This window comes from Trichechus manatus, unplaced genomic scaffold, assembly GCF_000243295.1.
Source record: "Trichechus manatus latirostris isolate Lorelei unplaced genomic scaffold, TriManLat1.0 scaffold00006, whole genome shotgun sequence".
In the NCBI taxonomy this organism is placed as follows: domain Eukaryota; kingdom Metazoa; phylum Chordata; class Mammalia; order Sirenia; family Trichechidae; genus Trichechus; species Trichechus manatus.
In genome coordinates this window covers 9322532-9345167 of record NW_004443942.1, presented here as the reverse complement: position 1 = coordinate 9345167, position 22636 = coordinate 9322532, and the positions used below count along the sequence as shown (strand labels likewise).

The 22636-nt window shown below is 41.7% G+C and overlaps 1 protein-coding gene and 1 non-coding gene across 2 annotated transcripts; both read left to right on the top strand.

Annotated features, from left to right (window-relative positions):
• The first annotated feature begins 3532 nt into the window (after positions 1-3532).
• On the top strand, positions 3533-6999 carry RPS13 (ribosomal protein S13). The gene is made up of 6 exons (XM_004369679.2): positions 3533-3639; positions 3787-3835; positions 4010-4088; positions 5101-5270; positions 6160-6260; positions 6922-6999. Exons 1-6 carry the CDS (start codon positions 3617-3619, stop codon positions 6953-6955), a joined length of 456 nt encoding a protein of 151 aa, XP_004369736.1. The 5' UTR covers positions 3533-3616; the 3' UTR covers positions 6956-6999.
• Positions 6649-6739, top strand: LOC111822003 (small nucleolar RNA SNORD14). The gene has a single exon (XR_002825299.1). It is a non-coding gene; the product is annotated as a small nucleolar RNA SNORD14 (small nucleolar RNA).
• Positions 7000-22636: the final 15637 nt, after the last annotated feature.

Genomic DNA, 22636 nt, shown 5'->3' with positions numbered 1-22636 from the left:
TGAAAACCTTATGAATAGCAGCAGAACATTGTCTGGTATAGTGCCAGAAGATGAGCCCGTCAGGTTGGAAGGCGCTCAAAAGACGACTGGGGAAGAGCTGCCTCCTCAAAGTAGAGTCGACCTTAATGACATGGATGGAGTCAAGCTTTCGGGACCTTCATTTGCTGATGTCGCACGACTTAAAATGAAAAGAAACAGATGCAAACATCCATTAATAATTGGAACGTGGAATGTACAAAGTATGAATCTAGGAAAATTGGAAATCGTCAAAAATGAAATGGGATGAAGATAATATCCTAGGCATTAGTGAGCCGAAATGGACTGGTATTGGTCATTTTGAATCAGACAATCATATGGTCTACAATGCTGGGAGTGACAGGTTGAAGAGGAATAGGGTTGCATTCATCGTCAAAAAGAACATTTCAAGATCTATCCTGAAGTTCAGTGCTGTCAGTGATAGTATAATATCCATACGCCTGCAAGGAACACCAGTTAATAGGACTATTATTCAGATTTATGCACCAAGGCCAAATTTACATACCTCTAAGGTGAAGAAATTGAAGATTTTTACCAACTTCTGCAGTCTGAAATTGATTGAAGATGATCAGGATCCACTGATAATTACTGGTGATTGGAATGCGAAAGTTGGGAATGAAGGATCGGCAGTTGGAAAATACAGCCTTGGTGATAAAAACGATGCTGGAGATCACATGACTAAATTTTGTAAGACCAGTGACTTCTTCATTGTAAATACCTTTTTTCACCAACAGTAAACAGCGATTATACACATGGACCTCGCCAGATGGAATACACAGCAATCAAATCAACTACATCTGTGGAAAGAGATGATGGAAAAGCTCAATAACATCAGTCAGAACAAGGCCAGGGGTCAACTGCGGGACAGACCATCAATTGCTCATATGCAAATTCAAGTTGAAGCTGAAGAAAAGTAGAACAAGTCCACGAGAGCCAAAGTACAACCTTGAGCATATCCTACCTGAATTTAGAGACCATCTCAATAGATTTGACGCGTTGAACACTAATGACCAAAGATCAGATGAGGTGTGTAATGATATCAACAGCATCATACATGAAGAAAGCAAAAGGTCATTAAAAATATAGGAGAGAAAGAAAAGACCTAAATGGATGTCAGAAGAGACTCTGAAACTTGCTCTTGAACATCGAGTAGCTAAAGCAAGAGGAAAAAATGATGATGTAAAAGAGCTGAACAGAGGATTACAAAGGGCAGCTTGAAAAGACAAAGTAAACTGTTACGAGACATGTGCAAAGACCTGGAGTTAGAAAACTAAAAGGGAAGAACACGCTCAGCATTTCTGAAGCTGAAAGAACTGAAAAAAAATTCAAGAAAAAATTCAAGCCTTGAGTTGCAATACTGAAGGATTCTACGGGGAAAATATTAAACAACGCAGGAAGCATCAAAAGATGATGGAAGGAATACACAGAGTCACTATACCAAAAAGAATTGGTCGACGTTCAGCCATTTCAGGGGGTAGCATATGATCAGGAACCGATGGTACTGAAGGAAGAAGTCCAAGCTGCACTGAAGGCACTGACGAAAAACAAAGGTTCTGGGAACTGACTGAATACCAATTGAGATGTTTCAACAAATGGATGCAGCACTGGAAGTGCTCACTCGTCTATGCCAAGAAATTTGGAAGACAGCTACCTGGCCAACTAACTGGAAGAGATCCGTATTTATGCTTATTCCCAAGAAAGGTGATCCAACTGTATGCAGAAATTATCAAACAATATCATTAATATCACAACTACTAGGATGGCTATAATAAAAAAATCAGAAAATAGCAAGTGTTGGTGAGAATGTGGAGGAATTGGAGCTTTCATACATTGCTGGTGGGAATGTTAAGTCACGCAGCTGCTGTGGAAAACAGTTTTGAAGTTCTTCAAAAAAGTTACTATATGACCAGCAATTTCACTCCTAGGTGTTCAAACAAAAACTTGTACATGAATTTTCATAGCATTATCTATAATAGCCAAAATGTGAAAACCAACTGTCTTAGTCTTCTAGTGCTGCTGTAATAGAAATACCACAAGTGGATGGCTTCAACAAACAGAAGTTTAGTCTCTCAGTCTAGGATGCTAGAAGTCCAAATTCAGAGTGACAGCTCCAGGGGAGGGCTTTCTCTGTCAGCTCTGGAGGAAGGTCCTTGTCATCAATCTTCCCCTGGACTAGGAATATCTCCAAGTAGGAACCCCAGGTCCAAAGGACGTGCTCTGCTCCTGGCATTGCTTTCTTGGTGGTATGAGGTCCCCATGTCTCTCTGCTCGCTTCTCTCTTTTATATCTCAAAAGAGGTTAAGTTTTCTGAATTCCCATTCTTTGCAATATTATCCATAATTTGTTACGATTCACACAGTCGAATGCCTTTGCATAGTCAATAAAACACACGTAAACATCTTTCTGGTATTCTCTACTTTCAGCCAATATCCTTCTGACATCAGCAATGATATCCCCCATTCTATGTCCTCTTCTGAATCCAGCTTGAGTTTCTGGCAGTTTCCTGTCAATGTACTGCTGCAACCGTTTTTGAATTTATCTTCAGAATAACTTTACTTGCATGTGACATTAATGATATTGTTCAATAATTTCCACATTACGTAGGATCACCTTCCTTTGGAATAGGCAGTGTATGGATGTCTTCCAGTCGGTTGGCTGGAAGATAGGAAATGTAAATGCTGGCCCAAAGGTAGCCATACCATTACTTCAGTTCAGTACTTATCACATGGTATGGAAGATGTTGTTTAACCCCTTTGAACTTATCAAGGGCAGGGACAGACTTTGGGGGAATCTAATGCCAGGACCCTTTGATACCTCAGTTGGTAGAGCCCAGGACTGTAGACAGGGCACGTGTAGGCACCCTTACATCGCTGGTTTGATTCTGGCTGGAAGGAGGTGCCTGACGCTTCTATCGCCTAGTGGTTAAGGGCTCAGCTGCTAACCAAAAGGTCGGTAGTTTGAATCCACCAGCCGCTCCTTGGGAACTCATGGGGCAGTTCTATTCTGTCCTATAAGGTCGCTATGAGTGGGAATCCACTAGACGGCAACGGTTTGTTTTTGTTTTTTTTTAATGCCAGGACAAAGCCTGCCGCTGATGATGAACGAACAACTGTGCATAGCTGAATTTCTGGCGCAAAAGTCCGCCGGACGGCGGGACGTAAATAACAGACAGGGACCAAAGCCACTATCCCCTCAGCTCTAGCTACTCCAGGTCTTCTCCCAGCCCGGGATTCGAACCTGCAATATCTCGGCACAGTGCGCCTCCAGAAAGCGGATTGTTTCCCCAAGCAGGGAACTTTGATTGGAAGCTGGCATAACATGCGGTCTCCTACTCTATGCACGAGCCTCATCACAGGGTGATGCATGCCGGGATGTGTAGTCCTGTTGCTTGTGGAGGCTTACTCAAGGTTGAAATGCATTTCGGGATATGTAGTTGTGTGGACGCTGAAGGCTACGCAGCGTAGCTTCGCCTCCTGCGTGCGAGGAAGCGGGAACGTGTGAAGTCACTTCCTGCGTGCTGGTTGGCTTCCTGCGGCGTTTCCACCGTCCCTCTCTTTTTCGCTGTCGGACTGCAGCCATCATGGGTCGCATGCATGCTCCCGGGTGAGCTTCGGGCGCCGAGCGGGGTTGCAGGGTTGGGCTGCGGGAGCAGGGGAAAGGAGGGAGCGTGGGTAGGGGGTCGAGGGGGTGATGTTGTGAGCCGCTGTGGCACGAGCTGCCTCCTCATCCTGAGAATGCTTCTCTCCTTAGGAAGGGCCTGTCCCAGTCTGCTCTGCCCTATCGCCGCAGCGTCCCCACTGTAAGTAGCGTGCAGGGACTGGGGGCAAGACAGGGAAGCATTGGTTTCTCCAGGGAAGCAGCGCCGGGGTGGGGGTCTATGTGCGTAAGGACCGCGGATTTGAGGGTGGAGGGGGCTGCCCCGCTGCGGCTCCATTCCTGGTTTATCGTCTTAAGACCAATTTTTATTCTACAGTGGCTGAAGTTGACGTCTGACGACGTGAAGGAGCAGATCTACAAATTGGCCAAGAAGGGCTTGACTCCTTCACAAATTGGTGAGTGTTCTTGACTAACGTAGCGCCTTTCGCCTGCCCTCGTGTGGCGTGCTGGAAAAGGCTCTGGCAATAAATGTGCCCCATACGAGTCTTGCAAACCTTTTGCCCATTTTCCTGACTTTATTGTTGAGGACAGAGGCTTAACTTACCTGGTCGATGGTAAAATTATTAAAATGCTCGCCATAATTTATTGAGCATTTTCTATGAGTTAGGCACAACCTTAGGTGCATAGGTCTAAGGTCTCTACATATGTCGACCTCGTGTAATTCTGACAGCAGTATTTTGAAGTACAAATTAGTAGTTATCCTCATTTTGTAGTTGAAACTGAGGCAAAGCAACTAGGCTCAAATCACACAGCTGTTAAGTGAAGGAGTCAGGTTTGGTTCCTGACACCTTGACAGTCTTAACCACAGTTGAGTTAGAGGTGGTTTGAATCTCAGTTGTATGTGACTTCATGCAAATAACTTCATTTGGGAAATGTCTGACTGCTGTATGCCAGGCATGGTTTTATTTGGGGCTCTGAGGATACAGTAGTTGAAAACAGCAAAATATCTGCCCTTACAGAGCTTATAGTCTGGTGGATGTATGACTCAAAAAAGTGAACAAACACATATGTAACATTCTGTCTAGTATCGAGAACAATTTTATTTTGCGGTTTGAAAGAGAATGTATGTAAAGTTTTTAGAAGAATGTCTGATTCAAGTTTTTAATGTTAGCTGGATATTATAAGTACAGCACAAGTATAAATAGCAGGTATGTCCTTGATATGTTTGATTGGCTTTATTGTAACAAGCTCACTATGTTGATGGCTTTTCCAAAATTCAGTTTCTCCCAGAAAGGGTTTCCTTAGTGATAGCTAAACCTTCCTGGGATGTGGGTTTCTGTGATGTATGAAAGTAAATCCCGTTTTACAGATGGGAAACTTGGAAAGCAACTTGATCTTTGAGCCTTGACATCATATGCTCCAGTGTGTTTGGTGTGTGGGAAGTTACCATATACGATTCTTCTTTAGGCGTGATCCTGAGAGATTCGCATGGTGTTGCACAAGTACGTTTTGTGACAGGCAATAAAATCTTGAGAATCCTTAAGTCCAAAGGACTTGCTCCTGATCTTCCTGAGGATCTCTACCATTTAATTAAGAAAGCTGTTGCTGTTCGAAAGCATCTTGAGAGGAACAGAAAGGTAAGAGAATAAATGAAAGCCTGGAACTAGATAGAACTGTTTGTATTAACTTCAGTAAAATATAATGCATCTGATACGAATTTTTTAAGGCGGCTTGGGGTACAAACTAGTTGGCACTGTGGTTGCTTTGAAATAAAAATTGTACAAGAAGAGATTTTCTTTGGCATTGGCTCCCCTAAATTTCTTGAGTTTATCTAGTTGGTTGAAAAATGGGGTACTCATTTGCAAAGTTGCAAATCATTCCTGTTAAACATTCTCCTGGAAGCCTTAAAATTTATCTTAATTTCACTCAAGAACCTAGTCTAAAGACTCAAAGAAGAAATTAGTGTACAGAACCAGTAGTCTGCAGGAACAGCAACATCCCCTACCTTGAGACCAGAAGAACTACGTGATGTTGGGCTACCATTAGTGACTGTTCCAACTTGGGACCTAATAGATGGTCCCAGATAGAATAGGAGAAAAATGTAGAACAAAACTTGAATTCCCTTTAAAAAAAAAAAAAAGCCAGGCTTACTGGACCGGTAGAGACTAGATGAACCCCTGAGACTGTCACCCTGAAATACTCTTTAAACTTGGAACTCAAACCACTCCCAGAGGTCACCTTTCAGCCAAATGACAGATTAGCCCATAAAATAAATAATATCACTCGTTAATACTGTGTTCCATGTCACTGAACAATAACGTATAGAAGTTGTTAAATGAGAACCTGATTTCCTGTGTAAACTTTCACCAAAAACAATAAAATATTAAGAATAAGTAAAAATTTAATTTAGCCATGTGAACTTTAGTTGCAGGACATTGGGTAACTTTTCATTGGAGAAAGTGCATAGTGCTACATTTTTTTCATTATTTTGTGTGGTTTTCTTGAATTCTATCATTTTATTGTTAGGATAAGGATGCTAAATTCCGTCTGATTCTGATTGAGAGCCGAATTCACCGATTGGCTCGATATTATAAGACGAAGAGAGTCCTTCCCCCCAATTGGAAATAGTGAGTATCAACTGTTTTCTTAATAAGTGCTGTTTTTATGGTTGGGACAGGGGAAGTACAGGTAAAAACAGTTTCTTAATTGATTTAGAACACGGGTTGGCAAACTCTGTAAAGGGCCATATATAAACATTTTAGGCCTTGTGGACCGTGGTCAACTACTCAGCTCTACCATTGTATCTGGAAAGCAGCCGTGGACAATAGATAAACAAATGGGGAATGACTGTGTTCCAGTAAACCTTTATTTACAAAAACAAGCGGAGGGCCATAGTTTACAGACCCCTGATTAAGAACATGAAACAAGCCTTTTGAATGTCTTTTTAGGTATATAAAACTGCAGTTAATCTCTCTGCTCTAAGTAGTTTGTTGTCTTAATTTTTGCTTGGATTGCTCGCTATGATGATTGATTTCCAAACATTCGCAGTTTCTACCAGAAAGGTTTTTCCTTATGTTGGTCAGATCTTCCTTGGATGTCTGAGTGAGCATCTTCATTCATTAAGCCTGAGTACAATGAACTGGTACAGGAACTCAGCAGTTTTTGGTGCATTTTATATATGTAGTCGGTGTTTATTTTAGCGGTTTGGAAATAGCCCCGATTGCAGGGAGCTTCTGTGACTATGGAGGACCAGTATTAATCTCTCTTCTCTCCCCGTTTTCTTTTCAGCGAATCATCCACAGCCTCTGCCCTGGTTGCATAAATCTGTCTATGTACTTGAGCAATAAAATCATTGTTTAACTACAAGACTTTCGTATTTCTTTTCCTTAATAAATGTGTGTGTATCGGTGATAGGTACGTGGTGATCATTTTTGATGTGAAGTGTTTTAGAGTTACAGAGCTGTGTAATTCCACAGGAAGCAATAAAGTAGCATTTATCTGTTGTACAATAACTCATTCCTCCATTGGCCCCCATGAACTAGTTGAATATTTTATGATTTAATGGGTGGTTGCTATATGCAAACGTGAGAATTGGGAGAGACTACACTAGAAAGTAATAACTTGGTATTTGTTTTGGGATTGTGGCAAAATGTTTAAATTTTTGATACATTTGATAAATACCGTTAAAACTGTTGTCCACAGCATCATAAATTCAAGTGTCACTAGGACTTTTGTGTGGAGGGACCTTGGAGGAAGTGACACTTGTGCTGGATATTGCTGGTGAGGCTTGAAGGTGAGCAAGAAGGGACTTGGGAAACTGTAAACACAGGAATTCTGTCCTCTGTTTATGCCAGCTCCAGGTAATTTCATCTAGTCCATGGCTTTAAGTGCTATCTTTAAACTTAAATTCATACCTCCATCGCAGACCTTCCCTGAACTCCAGACTTAAGTACGCATCTATCTGTTCGACATCCCCTCTTGGCTCCCTGATAAGCCCCCTAAACTATATATATACACACATACACCCCCAACTGAGCTGTAATTTTTGCAGCCCAAACCTGTTCTTCCTCCAGATAACTCCATCTTAGTAAATGGCAACTTGATTTGTCCCTGGGCCAAAAACCTGAGTCATCCTTTTTTTTCTCTGTATTCCACATTACCAGTTGATCACCAAATCCTCTTGGCTCACTCAACCAGAATCCTTTCATGACCCTCAGTAGAGGGTCACAGCCAACCTGCTGAGACTCCTGCTCTCTGATTTCTTGCTAGTACCTCCCAGTGGCCAGATCTCAGAAAGGCAGAAGTCAAAAAAGCCTGTTCATGTTCATAATCCTGAGCTTCCTAGGTAGCGGAGCAATGTGAATAGTGGATCTGGAGGGGCAAATGGAGGGTATCCAATACATGGGTTCTGACATGGCCGCCTCCAGCTTCCTCTGCTTTCATCTGCCCAGTCACGTTAACCTCACCTTGGTTCACAAGCACTCGGGCTTTGCCCTTGTTAATCTCTGGAAGACAGTCCACATATCCACATGGCTTGTTCCTTCATTTTAGGTCCCTGTTCGTGTCACCACCAGGAGGCTTTCCCTAACCACCCTATCTAGTCAGGCACTGTCCCACCCAGCACTCCACCCCTAGTATTTATTACCACCTGACAAATTTTTGATTATTTATTGCCTTTCTCTTCAGATTTATAAGTAAGCCCCATTAGAGTGCAGACTTTGTTTACTGCTGTATCCCTGGTACTTGGTGTGCATAGTAGGTAGTCAATATTTGTTGAATGTGCATAAGGGAAGAAAAAGCCTTGGAAAATACTTTTTTTCAATTACTGATTATAGAGAATTTGGCTGTAAATAGATTCTAGGTTAGCAATAATTTTCCTTAAGAATTTTTAGCAATACTTATGTTTTCTATGCAAACCCTGCTGGCGTAGTGATTAAGAGCTCAGGCTGCTAACCAAAAGGTTGGCAGTTCGAATCCACCACGCACTCCTTGGAAACCCTATGGGGCAGTTCTCCTCGTCTTATAGGGTCTGTATGAGTTGGAATCAACTCGATGGCAACGGGTTTGGTTTTTTTGGTACCATTTCTATAGCTTTTTAAAGAGCATTTGCTTTTGGGAAGTCAAATGTCATTCTGATTCACAGTACTTTGTTTATGACTCTTTTGGGTTTTATTTTGTATTGGACTCGAAACTTTTAGGATATTCTCTTTATTGCTTGGTGTTCTGAAATTTGCAATAATGTACCTTGGTTTTATCTTTTTTTCATTTATTCTGCAGGGTACTCAGTAAGCTATTTTATTCTAGAAATTGTAGTTCTGGGAGCTTTTCTTGAGTTACTCCTTTAATAGTTTTTTCTATTTTCCATGTTCTCTTTCTGGAACTCATTTGTATATTAGACTTCCTGGAATTTTCCTTTAATTTTATTTGTTTATTTTTAAGTAAACTTACTCAAATTTTCTCATCTTTTATGGCCTATTGTCCATCTCTTTGTACTTCGTAGGAGGGTTCCTCAATTGTATCTTCTAATCTTACCAAGTTTTTCATTCCTACTATCATATTTTTAATTTTCCAGAGCCAGTGGTATGCTTGTAAATGTTTAACATCTAGTTCTCTGGGGGAAGAGAAATTCTGATTTTTAGTGTTTACCTATATCTGTGGTGTAAAGACTCCCATCATGACTGAGTTAAAGCTGCCAGTGGGACATCATGCAGAGTTGGAAAGAGTTACGATAGATTTAAATGACTTCAAAAGCATAGATAATAGTGAAATTGTAAAAGATAATTAGGAAGTGATGAGTTTTGAGTATTTCCTTTGTTTTAAATATAATTTATTTAATGGCAAGTTTATATAATTTGTTTTAGCAATGCCTGTGTTTAACATCTATCTTGCAGAATTCTCATACAGGCCAGCTCTAGCACACTACTGCTCAGAGCTCATTTTTTTCTCCCCTGAATGTTCCTTTTTCTAGAAACTGTTGTTTCATGGATGTTATATCTTCTCATCTCTGAATATATTAATGATATTTGGAAACTTTGCTACCTTTGCCTTCTCTGAGTTCCTTTTGTTTTCTGTTTTTCTTTTATATTAGAGGCTTTCCTCATATGTCCAGTTAATTCATGGCTGTCTGTTTATGTTTAAGAATGAGACACTAAAAAGCTGACTAGAAGCTCTGTGGGTATCTGTCGAGGGTGGCAGTTTGTGTGAATCTATAGGCTTCACTGTAGGCTGATCTTGGCCATGCTGATTTTTTGGGGGAATCTTCAACGGTCAGAGTCTGTTGTGTGTGCATGATTAGTTTCCCCGGAGGGAAATCGTTTCATAACTTCTTTAGGGAGGAGAATGGAGGGGCACATGAAGTAATAAGCCTGGCAACTAGTGTTCTGAAAGCAAAGTGGGAGAAAGAAATGGGTGAGCTTTACTATTCAGTATCTAGACTTTTTCTTAGTTTCCCTGTGTTCAGAACAGCACTCTCACCCTCAGTTGTGCCCCTTGGCTCCATGTCCAAAATCCCTTGGTTTGAACTCTTCAGAGGGAAGACTAATCTGCTGGGGTGGGGGCAGGGGGCAAGCACTCTACCGCACAGGGTAGGGGGAAGTAACCTGAGGGAGTCTGTTTCTTACATAGACTTTCACCTAACCTTTCTGTTTTCAGCCTTAGCTGCTCTCTCACTTTCAAAGGTACCTGATGCCTCCAATTCCTGAGCCTTTTTCAAGGTTTTAAGTGCTTCTTCGCTTCCCCCACTGCTAGCTCAGATTTCAGCTTTCTCAGGTCTAGGTCACTTTCCACTTCTTTTTTTCCTTCTGCTTTTTCTATCTGTCCGTTTCGTAATCCACCTGCTTTCCAGTTTCCAAAATGCTGTTGCTGTCGTCTCACTCTCATTGTCCTTGTTCTTACAGATTTGTGCCTTAAAAATTATTTTAATGTGGTCAATCCACCATGTTTAGCCAGTATTTCCAGAATGTTGTCTTTTGAATGTGCTAGGCCAAAGAAAATGTTCCCACGATAAAACTACATTTTGCCGGTGGGAACTGTATATTGATAACGTACAAGTCACTTGGCTCCAAGTTGCCAGATTGTCTTTACTCTGTTTTCCTATGTTGATTTACAAATCACGTGTTTATGTTGCTGTCACTCTTACCTTACTTTTCCGGTCCTCTGCAGGGAACTGTTGCTGACTAGTGTTATAGCTCACAAGTCTGGAGTCAACTCCTGCCTCTGCATCTGCCCCTGCTTTCTTGTTCTTTCCTCAGCAGAAGCAATATTTTCCATACTGTTCCTGGAAGATCAATCTAGAACATGACATGTTAAGAGTTGGTAGGGACCTCACATACCTCCTGTAATGGATTGAATTATGTCCCCCAAAAATATGTGTATCAGTTTGGCTAGGCCATGATTCTCAGTATTACGTGATTGTTCACCATTTTGTCATCTGATGTGATTTTCTTACGTGTTATAAATCCTACCTCTGTGATGTTAATGAGGTGGGATAGGTGGCAGTCATGTTAATGAGGCAGGACTCAACCTACAATATTGGATTGTGTCTTGAGCCAATCTCTCTTGAGATATAAAAGAGAGAAGTGAGCAGAGAGACAGGGGACCTCATACCACCAAGAAAGCAGTGCCAGGAGCAGAGTGTGTCCTTTGGACCCAGGGTTCCTTTGCAGAGAAGCTCCTAGAGCAGGGGAAGATTGATGACAAGGACCTTCCTCCAGAGCCAACAGAGAAAGCCTTCACCTGGAGCTGACATCCTGAATTTGGACTGAGAATAAACTTCTGTTTGTTAAAGCCATCCACTTGTGGTATTTCTGTTACAGCAGCACTACATGACTAAGACATCTCCCTTCTCATTTGTCAAGTAAAGACACTGAGACCCAGAGAGAGTTGCCCAGAGCTACCTGACTAGTTACTGGCAGAATTAAGATTCATATGCAGGACTCATGACTCTTGAGTTTAGTGCCATGTAGTTTTTTTGTTCCTTCTTTGGCTCCTTTCCCTTGACTGAAGTTCACCTTTATTTTTTCTGTTAATCCTTGCCATTTTCTTTACTAGCTTCTCTTACAGCCTTAGTGTCATCTGTGTTCATTTGGACAGGTGTTATTAAATCATTTTTTACTTTCCCTTTCATTCTGAACCACTGAGGCTGCTCTGGCTGGGCCTGCTTCCCTCTTATGGTGATGTGTTCCTGAGAAGTTTGGGGATATGTATTCATCCTTTCCCTCATGGGCTTCATATAAGCTATGTCTTTTTTATTTAATATACCTGAAAACTTTCCCCTGTCTTACATTACTCTGATGATTTCTTAAATCTTGAATATGGCTTTAGTTTCATCTTCTACCAATATACATAATTATATCTGTTTAATATACTTTGGGAGCCCTGGTGGCACAGTGGTTAAGAGCTCAGCTGCTAAACAAAAGATCCTTGGAAACCCTATGGGCAGTCCTACTCTGTCCTATGGGTTTGCTATGAGTTGGAATTGACTAGATGGCAACGGGTTTGGGTTTGGAATATACTTTAGAGTCTTTGGCTTGTTTCTAAAGATGGAAAAGTTCAAGAATTTTCAAAGGTTCCAAACTGGCAGCTCACAGGCTGAATTCAGCCTACAGATAAAATTGTTCACATTGTGTTTTAAATTCCCTGTCTGATAATTCCAACATCTGGGTCATCTCTGGGTCGGATTTTATTGATTGCTTTTTCAGTGGACTGTGGGTTCTTTCTTGCTTTGTGTGTGTATATGTGTGTTTTTGGTGTGTTTATAATTTTTTCTTGAATGCTGGACATTATGTGTAGGATAGTGGAGACTAAGATAAGTAGTATTTGTGCCTGAACATGGACATACTTTTCTAATGCTAGCTATGAGTGTGGGAGGTTGAGTAAATCTAGTTGACTCAGTTTGAGCTGGGTTTGGGTTTTGTTGGTGGTGCGGTTACCTTCAGAGCACCACTGGCTTCACAGTCCTTCTAGTGGTTCCTTGTGTTTATGATGGTGACTGATTTGCTGGAGGTTTTTCTCAGTTATCCTGTTCCACCGTCAACTTTTGCTTTCTTGTGCACATGTACCTCAAAGAGGATCCATGCTCCTGCCCCTCTCCCAACAATAGACTGCGGTTGCTTGTTACTTAGTGCTTGCTAGCCTGGCAGTGGTGATTGGGAGACAGAGGGTCTCTTGTTTTGGTCAAGCCTCAGTCTTATGCAGGCCCTGGGTCTCTGGGGTAGAACTTTCTTAGTAATCTGCTCTTCCCTCATCGAGCAGTAGGAGACCTCTAAGGGTCAGGGGCCAGGAAGGTTTCCTGTCCCTGCCCCCAGGGATAGAAGACTTCTTCCTTTCTCCTTCCTCCAGCTGTAGACTGTGTTTGCTTAAATGCCCTGGGGGAATAGGGTTTGCTGTCTTTCCCCCCAGCAGTACAAGGTTTTTGTTCCTTAGGGAGGAAGGGTTCAGGTGGGGCGTCATTCCTTTCCTATAATAGCTCTTCCTTCCTTCAAGCTTCTGCTGCTGAGAAAGCCTTCCTCCAGTCTTCCCCCTTGCTCCCAATTTTTTTTGTGAGTCCCCAGTGGAAGTTTGTGGAAAAGAACCTGCAAGTGAGTCTGCAGCTCCAGTGGTTCTTTTCTCATGCTGACCCCTCACTTGGCCGTTAGCAATTCATTTACAATTTTAGCTGAAATTTTGTTGATTATATGGCAGTGTTAAAGGTAAGCTCTGCCACAGGTAAGCCAGTGCTTGTGTCCTGTCTCACCTTGGAAAGACTTTGCCTTAGATTTCAGATGAGTTGGTTGGTGTATTACCTCAGCTCTCTGAAGAGTCCAAGAAAAGTTATGATTTTGTAGATTATCCCACTTTTTATTGTTGTCAGGGTAGGCATGACACTCTTTCCAGCTCCACATGATGTTTTAAAAATTGGGAGATTTTACATTAAAGTGCAGATTCTGGCTTCTTTTTTTTTTTTTTTTTTTTTTTCAATGAAGAGAAGTTTATTTCCTCATAGTCAAAGTAGGCTAAAAGTCCAAATTCAGGGTGTCAGCTCCAGGGGAAATCTTTCTGTCTCTGTTGGCCTTCTCATCAATGTTCCCACAGACTAGGAGCTTCTTTGCACAGGGACCCCGGTCCAAAGGATGCGCTCTGCTCCTGGCACTGCTTTCTTGATGGTATGAGGTCCCCCCTGGCTTCTCTTGAGAAATTAGAAGGTCGTGTATGGGCCTCTATTCCCACATGACATCAATCAGGTGGACCTGAGTAGCAGTTGTCCCTCTGAGAAGGGTCATGTGCTCCCTATTGTCATTCCTCAACCCATTTACATTATCTCCCATTTTCTTGTAAGGATCTGAATTGTGAGACCCATTATATACATAGTACAATATGTGAATTGTATCCAGATGAAGTTTCTCCTTTTAGCTACTAGGTGGCCTGTGTTGCTGTTATTGCTGGTAATGGTACCAGTACCATATACTTAAAAGTTTCTTACACTTTAAAGTACTCTCATGTTCACTATTCCTTTGAACTTCACAACTTCCCCAAAAGCAGACTCTAAATTTTTTGAAAGGAGTCTGGGAATAAATTCATTAAAAACTAATTATCTGCATTTTAAAGATGAGGCAACTAAAGCTCAGAAAAGAATTTTGAGACTCAAACTCAGGTCACAAGGATGTCTAGTGTTCATATCTCTATACCTCATGTCTCTCATGATCTTAGGTTTTTTGTTTTGTTTTTTAAGAGAAGCGAGAAAATAGGTGGATGTTCTCCTAGACAAATCGACTTTTACAAATTACTAACAGTAATTAACATTTTAGTTAATACCTCATGTATGAAAATATATCCACTAGACAAATCAAATTTTTTAATCTCCAGAAATTTAAATGAGTTTAGACACGGTTCTCTTTTATATTGTTTTTCCCCTCTAATTTTTTTTACCTATAATAAATCAGTTACCTATATGTTAAAAAAAAACAAGTAAAAATTTTGTTACCTTATGCGCTCTTCAATTAGGAGACAAGAGTTTCCTGTTAGCTCCAAGCTAGTGCTATTTCAGGCATCCCAGCCTCACCTGCAGTTACAGTGGTTCTTATAGTATTATCTGTTGCTGAGACTACAAACACAACGAAGGTATATAGCCTTAGCTTGGGAATGATAACCCCAAATCAGGTTCGTGATGCCTCTCCAGAGGGAACAAAGTGAGCAGAACTAGACAAGGTTATGCAGGGAGTTTCAACTGTGTCTATATTCTTTTATTTCATAAGTTGGGTGGTAGGTTGCTATGAGTCGGAATTGACGGCAATGGGTTTGATTTTTTTGGTTTAGGTGGTAGGTATAAGGGTTTTTTTTTACTCTCTTTTTGTGTGTCCAACATAATTTATTTTAAAAGTCCATATGAGGTGTAGAATTATGAAAGCAGTTCCTTCACTCAGTAAATATTTACTGAGCACTTTTGTGATAAGCATTGTTCTATATAGCAATGAAAAGGTAATTTAGGACTTGGATTCATTGTGAATTCATTCAACAGACAGTCATTGAATGCCTGCCACAGGCAAGGTGCTAATAATAATATGGGCTAGCCACTAATAGGAGCCCTGGTGGCGCAGTGGTTAAGAGTTTGGCTGTTAACCAAAAAGTCAGCAGTTTGAATCCACCAGCTGCTCCTTGGAAACCCTATGGGGCAGTTCTACTCTGTCCCATAGGGTTGCTATGAGTTGGAATTGACTTTGATGGCAACAGATTTGGTTTTGCCTTAGCCCTGTTTTCTCCATTCCTCTGCACTGAACCCCAGGCCTGCTCTGTGACCTTGGGCAAGTCTCACTGCCTGGCTCATCCTTATCTGGAAAAGAAGGAGCTTGGATCATCTCTTAGTTTCCCTGTAATAAATTACCACAAAGCTGGTGCCTTAAAATACCTGAAATTTATTCTCTCGCAGTTCTGGGGGATAGAAGTCTGAAACCAAGGTGTCAGCAAGACCATACTCCTTCCGAAGGCTCTAGGGAAGAAATCTTTCATTGCCTCTTCCTAGCTTCTGGTGGTTGCTGGCAGTCTTTGGCAATCCTTGGCTTGCAGTTGCATCACTTCAATCTCTGCCTCCGTTGACACATGGCCTTCTTCCCTATGTGTCTTCTTCTCTGTGTCTCTCTTCTTCTTATAAGGACACCAATATGGGATTTAGGGCCCATCCTAATCCACAACATCTAATTCAGTATGACTTCTTCTATTTCCCAAAAATGTCACACCTTGAGGTTCCCATTTGTGGCGGACGCTATTCAACCTAGTACAGATCAGATGGGCTCCCAGCCCCTACTAACTATGCCAGTCTAAATTCTAGAAGCAGGTGAAAGTATTCAAATCTTAAACACCTCCAGAAGAGAGGCCCTGGGACAGGGAGGATGAGTGTTTTCAGTCCTGACTGGGTCGCTTGCCCCAAGCCTGGATTCTCCTACATCTTGACAGATTCCTTTCTGACCTTGTGCCTCCCTGAAGGTTGGAAAAATCAGTCATCTTGGACTCTGCCCCACGTGCCCTTTTATACATTCAGCAATATTCTCCAATCCAACCAACCAAAAAATTTTTATTGAGCTCTAACTATGTGTCAGGTGCTATTTTATTTTAGGCTTTGGGATACAATAATGAGCAAAAACAGACATAGTCCCTGCCCTCATGGAGCCTTTAGGGTTTTGGAGGAGAGAGATAGTAATCAAAGAATCACCAAAAAATGTAGAATTCCAGGAATCCTTGAGACTATGGCCCTAAGATACCTTTCTATCCTGGAGCTGAAGCCATTCCTAGAGACTACCTTTCAGCCAAATAATAGGCCCATAAAGTAAACAATAACACCCAAGAGGAATGTGTTTCTTAGAACAATCAATTATATGAGATCAGAAGGACAACATTTGCCCAAAAGCAAAGAGGAGAAGGCAGGAGGGGTAGAAAATCCAGACAAAAGGAAATGGGGAACTTAGGGTGGAAATGGGGAGAGTGCTGATACATTGTGAGGAATGCAACCGATGTCATGGAACACCATGTGCAGTCTATCTAATGGGAAACTAATTTGCTCTGTAAACTTTCACCTAAAGCACATTAAAAAGAAATTTTCAAAATGTATAGAATTCCAACTGTAACAAGTGCACAGAGGAGATGTGTCTGGTGCTACAAGAGCCTGTAATGGTTGGAAGAGGGTGAGTTTCATCAACGAGGGCAGGAAGGCTTCCCTGAGGAAGTAGCTCTTAAGCTGAGACCTTAAGAGGAAGTAGGAGTGAAATAGGTGAGGGGAGGGGAAGGCATGCATTCTAGGCACAGGAAATAGCCCATACAAAGGCCTTGTGGCAGAAGGAAGCATGGATAGTGTGGGAGAGGGAAAGTGGGGCTGAGAAGGAGGGAGGGAGAGAAGTTGAAGAGGTCAGCAGGGGCTAGACCCACAGGACTTTGTAAAGGAGTTGTCTTCTTTAGTGCAACAGGGAACTGATGAAGAGTTTTAATCAGAGGGAGTGACATCATCAGCTTTACATTTTGGAAATACTCTGCTGTGCGGAGAATGGATGAGGGTGTAGTGCAAAGAGAATTGAACTTAGTAAATACAGGAGACCAGTGAGGAGGCTGTGGCCAGAGTCCAAATGAGAGATGACTGTAGCTTGGACTAGGGTGTTGGGGTGGAGACAGAGAAGAATGGATAAATTAGAGAAATATTTACAAAGTAAATTAGTCAAGATTTGGGGTTGGGTTGGATAAGGGGAGTGAGGGAGAGAGGTATGAAGAATGATTGCCAGGTCTCTGGCATGGGCACAAGGAAGAATGGTGGTCCATTCACTGACATAGGGAAGACTAGGGGAGGAGGAGGCTTGAGTTTAGTTTTGGATATGTTGAGCTTGAAATGTCTTTAAGATATCCAAGTACAGATAATAATAATAGCTAACTCTTATTGATCACTTACATATTCTAGGTATTGTGCTAAGTGCTTTATTAGTATTATGTCATTTAATCCTCACAGCCTTTCTACAAGGTAAATAATATCAGCATTTCCATTTTTCAGAAGAAACTGAGGCACAGAAAGGTAAAGTAGGTAAACAGTTGGACATACTGGTCTGAAGCTCAGAAGAAAGAAAGATCTGGGCTGGACATATAAAATCATTAGGGAGAAGTAGAAACTGAAACCATAGTCGAATTATTTCCTTAGGGGTAGAAAAGTATAGCTTCTTTTCCATCTTACCCCCACCCAACCAGTTAGGGCTCCACTCATAGTTGCCTTCCTAGCCAGAAACCACTGAATTGATGCTGACTCATGGTGACCCCACATGTATCAGAATAGAACTGTGCTCCCTAGGGTTTTTAATCATTATTTTTTTTAGAAGTAGATCAGGCCTTTTTTCCAAGGTACTTCTGGGTGGACTCATGTTAACCATTTATACCACCCAGGGATCCTGCCCTCCTAGACTGGGCAGTAAATGGTGTGCCTAGATCTATATGGGTATGGTATATTGCATTTTTCAAAGATGATCACAGCAAGGAGCCCTGGTGGTGCAGTGGTTAAGAGCTCGGCTGCTAAGGTTGGCGGTTCGAATCAACAAGCTGCTCCTTGGAAATCATGTGAGGCAGTTCCATTCTGTGCCATGGGGTCACTATAAGTTTATAGGACCGCAACAAAATCTCCTGCCCCTCCCCCCACCTCTTTTTAGAACCTTGCCACTCTGCAGTTAAGAGGTGAGGGTCTAATTTCCCTCCCATTCAATCAGGGGAGACTTGTGGCTTGCTTTTAACTACTAGAATTCAATAAGGTGACCTTTAGGATGCCCAAGCCTAAGTCAGAAGGTTTTGTTGCTTGGGACATTTATGCTTGGAGTCCTGAGCTGCAGGGAAGGCCAACCCTGATCCTCCATGCTGTGAGGAATCCTAGGCCACATGGACAAGCCATGTGCAGGTGTTTTGGGAAACAGCCACAGTGGAGGTCCCAGGAAACAGCTAGTCTCAACCACCAGACATGTGGGTGTAGAAGCTTCCACATGATTCCAGCTCCTAGCTGTTGAGTCACCCCCGGCTGAGGTTCCAGACATTTTGGAGCAGAGACAAGCCATTTCTATCTGAATTCTTGACCTAAAGAATCCGGGAGCACAATAAATTGGTTATTTATTTAAGCCACTACGTTTTGGGGTAATTTGTTTTTCAGCAATGATAAATAGAACATTTTACTGAGGGTGGGAGCTGTGTATCTGCAACTTCATGGCTGCTGGAGGGATAGGGCAATGGCTTTTACCTGACTTTCTCCTATTACCACAACTCTCAGGCCACACCTCTGTTCTCATCTATCTCATACTTTATTAGAATTGTGTGTGGCTATGTCTGTCTGCCCTACCATTCTGGACTGTGTGCCCCTGCAGGGGGAGGGTGGCAGGGACTGTCTGGGTTGCCTTGATTTCCAGTACCGAGCACACAGCCTGACTCAGAAGAGAATCAGTAAATGCTTGCTGGATACATACCTGGCAGTTGGTCTGAGGTTTATTTCCTGGTTAGAAATGCCATGAGTGGGGATCTCAAACTTCTTTCCAGGGCTTTGTAGGAGCTGGAAGGAAGCTCTCACTGGCTTCCTCACACAGAGACACATAATCTGGCTGAAAACAATTTTTTCTGAAAGCATTCTTGTGAATACAACATTTTGATTGAAACAATTTTTTTTTTTTTATTGTGAAAGTTCAGGGCTCAAGTTAGTTTCTCATACAAAAATTTATACACACATTGTTAGGTAACCCTAGTTGCTATCCCTATAATGTGACCGCACATTTCTCCTTTACACCCCGGATTTCCTGTGTTCATTCAACCAGCTCCTATCCCTTTCTGCCTTCTTATCCCACCTCCGGACAGGAGCTGCCCATTTAGTCTCGTATATCTACTTGAACTAAGAAGCACGCTCTTCACAAGTATTATTTTATGTCTTATAGTCCAATCTATTCTTTGACTGAAGAGTTGGCTTCAGGAATTGTTTTAGTTTTGGGCTAACAGAGAGTCCAGGGGCCATGTCTTCCGGGGTCCCTCCAGTCTCAGTCAAACCATTAAGTCTGGTCTTTTTGCTGGAATTTGAGTTCTGCACCCCACTTCCTCCTGCTCCATCAGGGACTCTCTGTTGTGTTCCCTGTCAGGGTGCTCATTGGTGGTAGCCAGGCACCATCTAGTCCTTCTGGTCTCAGGCTGATGGAGTCTCTGGTTTATGTGGCTCTTTCTGTCTCTTGGGCTAATATTTTCCTTGTGTCTTTGGTGTTCTTCATTCTCCTTTGCTCCAGGTGGGTTGGGACAATTGATGCATCTTAGATGGACACTCGCTAGCTTTTAAGACCCCAGATGCCACTCACCAAAGTGGGATGCAGAACATTTTCTTAATAAACTTTGTTATGCCAGTTGACCTAGATGTCCCCTGAAACCATGGTCCCCAGACCCTCGCCCCTGCTATTCTGTCCCTCAAAGCATTTGGTTGTATTCAGGAAACTTCTTAGCTTTTGGTTTAGTCCAGTGGTGCTGATTTCTCCAGTATTGTATGTTGTCTTTCCCTTCACCTAAGATAATTCTTTTCTACTATCTAGTTAGTGAATTCCCTTCTCCCTCTCTCCCCACCCTCTTAACCATCAGAGAGTGTTCTCTTCTGTGTTTAAAACTTTTCTTGAGTTCTTATAATACTGGTCTCATACAATATTTGTCCTTTTGCGACTGACTGGTTTCACTCAGCATAATGCCTTCCAGATTCATCCATGTTATGAGATGTTTTGCGGATTCATCATTATTCTTTATCATTGTGTAGTATTCCATTGTGTGAATATACTATAATTTGTTTATCCATTCATCCATTGATGGGCACCCAGGTTGTTTCTGTCTTTTTGCTATTGTGAACAGTGCTGCAATGAACATGGGTGTGCATATATCTATTTGTGTGATGGCTCTTATTTCTCTAGGATATATTCCAAGGAGTGGGATTGCTGGATCTTATGGTACTTCTATTCCTAGCTTTTTAAGGAAATGCCAAATCGATTTCCAAAGTGCTTGTACCATTTTACATTCCCACCAGCAGTGTCTAAGTGTTTCAGTCTCTCCACAACCTCTCCAACATTTATTATTTTGTGTTTTTTGGATTAGTGCTAGCCTTGTTGAGGTGAGATAGTATCTCATTGTAGTTTTGTTTTGCATTTCTCTAATGGCTAATGATTGTGAGCATTTCCTCATGTATCTGTTAGCCATCTGAATGTCTTCTTTGGTGAAGTGTCTGTTCATATCCTTTGCCCATTTTTTAATTGGGTTATTTGTCTTTTTGTGGTTGAAGTTTTGCAGTATCTTGTAGATTTAGAGATTAGACCCTGATAGGATATGTTGTAGCCAAATTTTTTTTCCCAGTCTGTAGGTTGAAACAATGATTTGATTGAAAATGAATATTCCCCAGTCATTGTTTTGTTTTTTTTCCTGTAGCATTGGTAATTTTTATGCTTCATAAGGTAATTTTCAACACTCTATGAGGTTTTAAGCATTTTTTAGACAATTTTCAGAACTTTTCAGGGTTTTTTCCTAATTATAATTTGTTTTACTGTTTTTCAATATTTGTAATAGTAGAAAGTTGGAACTGCCTAAAGGTCAAACTGATTAGTGGACTGCTTTAATAGATTAAGGTACAAAATATATACAATCATTCCATTTTTTAAAAAAGAATTATACACACACACGTATCTGGAAGGACATAAACCAGTGCTACTCAACCAAGTTTTCATTCAGATTCTCCTAGGAGGCTTTCAAAAATACAGATACCTGAACTCTGCTCCTGGAGATTAGATTAGTGGAAATGGGTAGGAACTAGGCATCTGTATTTTAAAAGGCTTCCCTGGTGATTCCAATGTGCAACTGGGCTTGAAGACCACTGACTTAGACTCACACAGGAGTAAGTCAGAAGGAGATAATTTATTAAGGTTGCTCGTTTTGTGTATGGATAAGTTGAGCCTCAGCATACAGACTGAATAAGTATGGTGAAAGCGTACAACCCTGACAGACATCTTTCCTGATTTTAAACCACACAGTATCTTCTTGTTCTGCCTCTTGGTCTATGTACAGGTTCTGCATGAGCACAATAATCTGAGAACCTGGACTATATGAAGAAGAACAGGGCATCAGGATAGGTGGTAGACTCATTAACAACCTGAGATATGCAGATGACACAACCTTGCTTGCTGAAAAGTGAAGAGGACTTAAAGCACTTACTGATCAAGATCAAAGACTATAGCCTTCAGTATGGATTACAACTCAATATAAAGAAAACAAAAATCCTCACAACTGGACCAATAAGCGACATCATGATAAACAGAGAAAAGATTGAGATTGTCAAGGATTTCAATTTACTTGGATCCACAATCAACACCCATGGAACCAGCAGTCAAGAAATCAAAAGATGTATTGCATTAGGCAAATCTGCTGCAAGAGACCTAAAGTGTTGAAAAGCAAAGATGTCACTTTGAGGACTAAGGTATACCTGACCCAAGCCATGATACTTTCAATCACTTCATATGCGTGCGAAAGCTGGACCATGTATAAGGAAGACTGAAGAAGAATTGATGCCTTTGAATTATAGTGTTGGCGAAGAATACTGAATACACCATGGACTGCCAAATGAACGAACAAATCTGTCTTGGAAGAAGTACAGCTAGAATGCTCCTTAGAAGCAAGGATGGTGAGACTTCATCTCACATACTTTGGACATGTTATTAGGAGGGGCCAGTCCCTGGAGAAGGACATCATGCTTGGTAAGGTAGAGGGTCAGCAAAAAGAAGAAGACTCTTGACAAGATGGATCGCCACAATGGCTGCAGCAATGGGCTCAAACATAGCAACGATTGTGAGGATGGCCCAGGACTAGGCAGTGTTTCATTCTGATGTACATAGGGCCGCTATAAGGTGGAACCGACTCGACCACGCTAACAACAACAACAACGAAGTTGAGGCTCTGAGAACGAATGGACTCTCACAAGATCACACAGTGAGCGGGACAGTGAGGACTAGAGTCCAAGTCTCCTGGC

Excerpts from the sequence above, each read along its gene's own strand:
- RPS13 (XM_004369679.2), top strand. The coding sequence starts at position 3,617 with ATGGGTCGCATGCATGCTCCCGG. Across the intron at positions 4,089-5,100 it reads CTTGACTCCTTCACAAATTG|GCGTGATCCTGAGAGATTCG; the intron begins GTGAGTGTTCTT and ends ATTCTTCTTTAG. Across the intron at positions 5,271-6,159 it reads ATCTTGAGAGGAACAGAAAG|GATAAGGATGCTAAATTCCG; the intron begins GTAAGAGAATAA and ends TTTTATTGTTAG.